Source organism: Triticum urartu, chromosome 2A, assembly GCF_056163025.1.
Source record: "Triticum urartu cultivar PI428250 chromosome 2A, HENAU_Tu73, whole genome shotgun sequence".
In the NCBI taxonomy this organism is placed as follows: Eukaryota; Viridiplantae; Streptophyta; class Magnoliopsida; order Poales; family Poaceae; genus Triticum; species Triticum urartu.
The window spans coordinates 272064727-272065905 of NC_141874.1; the positions used below are offsets into that span (position 1 = coordinate 272064727).

Consider the following 1179-nt stretch of genomic DNA (forward strand, 5'->3'; position numbering starts at 1 on the left):
ACAGCCCATAATGCAATGAATAGCGATATAAAAGCATGATGCAAAATGGATGTATCAACATACAAGGAGGATTCCACAAGACTTGGCGCCCAAGACAAGGACTCCTCTAAACCCTAGGCCTCCGGTGTGTTATATAAACCGAGGCCAGGCTAGTCAATAAATAATCTAAAAACTCGTGGTAGATACATGTACTCTGTACTGCACCCCATATGAATACAATCAAAAGAAGGATGTAGGGTTTTACCTCCATCAGGAGGGCCTGAACCTGGGTAAAATCCCGTGTCCATGTTACCATCGCTCCAAGTTGCCTAGCTTAGGACCCCTACTATGAGATATGCCGGATAATTAACCGACATCGGGCTCTGCTAACAGTACCATGGGGCCCTTGCGCTTCGCTTCTTTGGCCTTAGCCTTCTTGTCTTTAGGGCCGGCCTCAGGTTGCTTGAGGAGGCAAAGGTGGCCCTCTTCAGCTCTGGTGCACATGTCCGCGAGGTTGAACATCTCCAAAGCCAAGCACATGTCATTGTGGATGGTGAGCTCCTCGCGCATCTTAACATCCTTGACGCCCTCGGTGAATGCTGAGATGATGGCTTTGTCTGAGGCCTTCGGTATATTGAGGCAAACATTTGTGAAGCGCTGTATGTACTTGCGGAGAGTCTCACCCGACTGCTGCTTCACGTGTCGGAGGTTGGTGACAGCAAGGGTGCTGTCGTGGTTGCCTTGGAAGTTGTCGATGAACCGCCCACAAAGCTTATCCCATGAGGAGATCGAGCCCTCTGGGAGGTGCATGAGCTAGGAGCGCGCACCGTCCTTGAGGGCCATGGGAACTAGTTCGCCATGACCATGCCTTCATGATTCACCGCCTCGATGCTCAACACATAGAGATTGAGAAACTCTGCAGGGTCGGGGGTGCCGTCGTAGCATGGAGGCAGGTCTGTCTTCAACTTGCCGGGCCAAACAATGCAGCGCAGCTCTACGGTGAAGGCCCAGCAGCCTGCTGCACTCACAGGCGCGGCACGCGCGAGGGGAGCTCGGTCTTGACGTCTAGGAGCCACAGCCTCCACCGGCGCGGTGTATTAATGCTGGCGCGATGGTGCGGGATGCGCATGTGCATCACCTTGTGGCCGGTGCACCACCTGGCAGCTTGCCCCATCCCGCGCCGGTGCCGGCGCCCCATGC

General features: G+C 54.5%; 1 protein-coding gene across 1 annotated transcript; it reads right to left on the reverse strand.

The window, feature by feature from the left end:
- Window positions 1-345: 345 nt before the first annotated feature.
- Window positions 346-789, reverse strand: LOC147984786 (uncharacterized). Its single transcript, XM_087541267.1, has one exon. It carries the CDS (start codon window positions 787-789, stop codon window positions 346-348), a length of 444 nt encoding a protein of 147 aa, XP_087397393.1.
- Between the last annotated feature and the right edge of the window lie 390 nt (window positions 790-1179).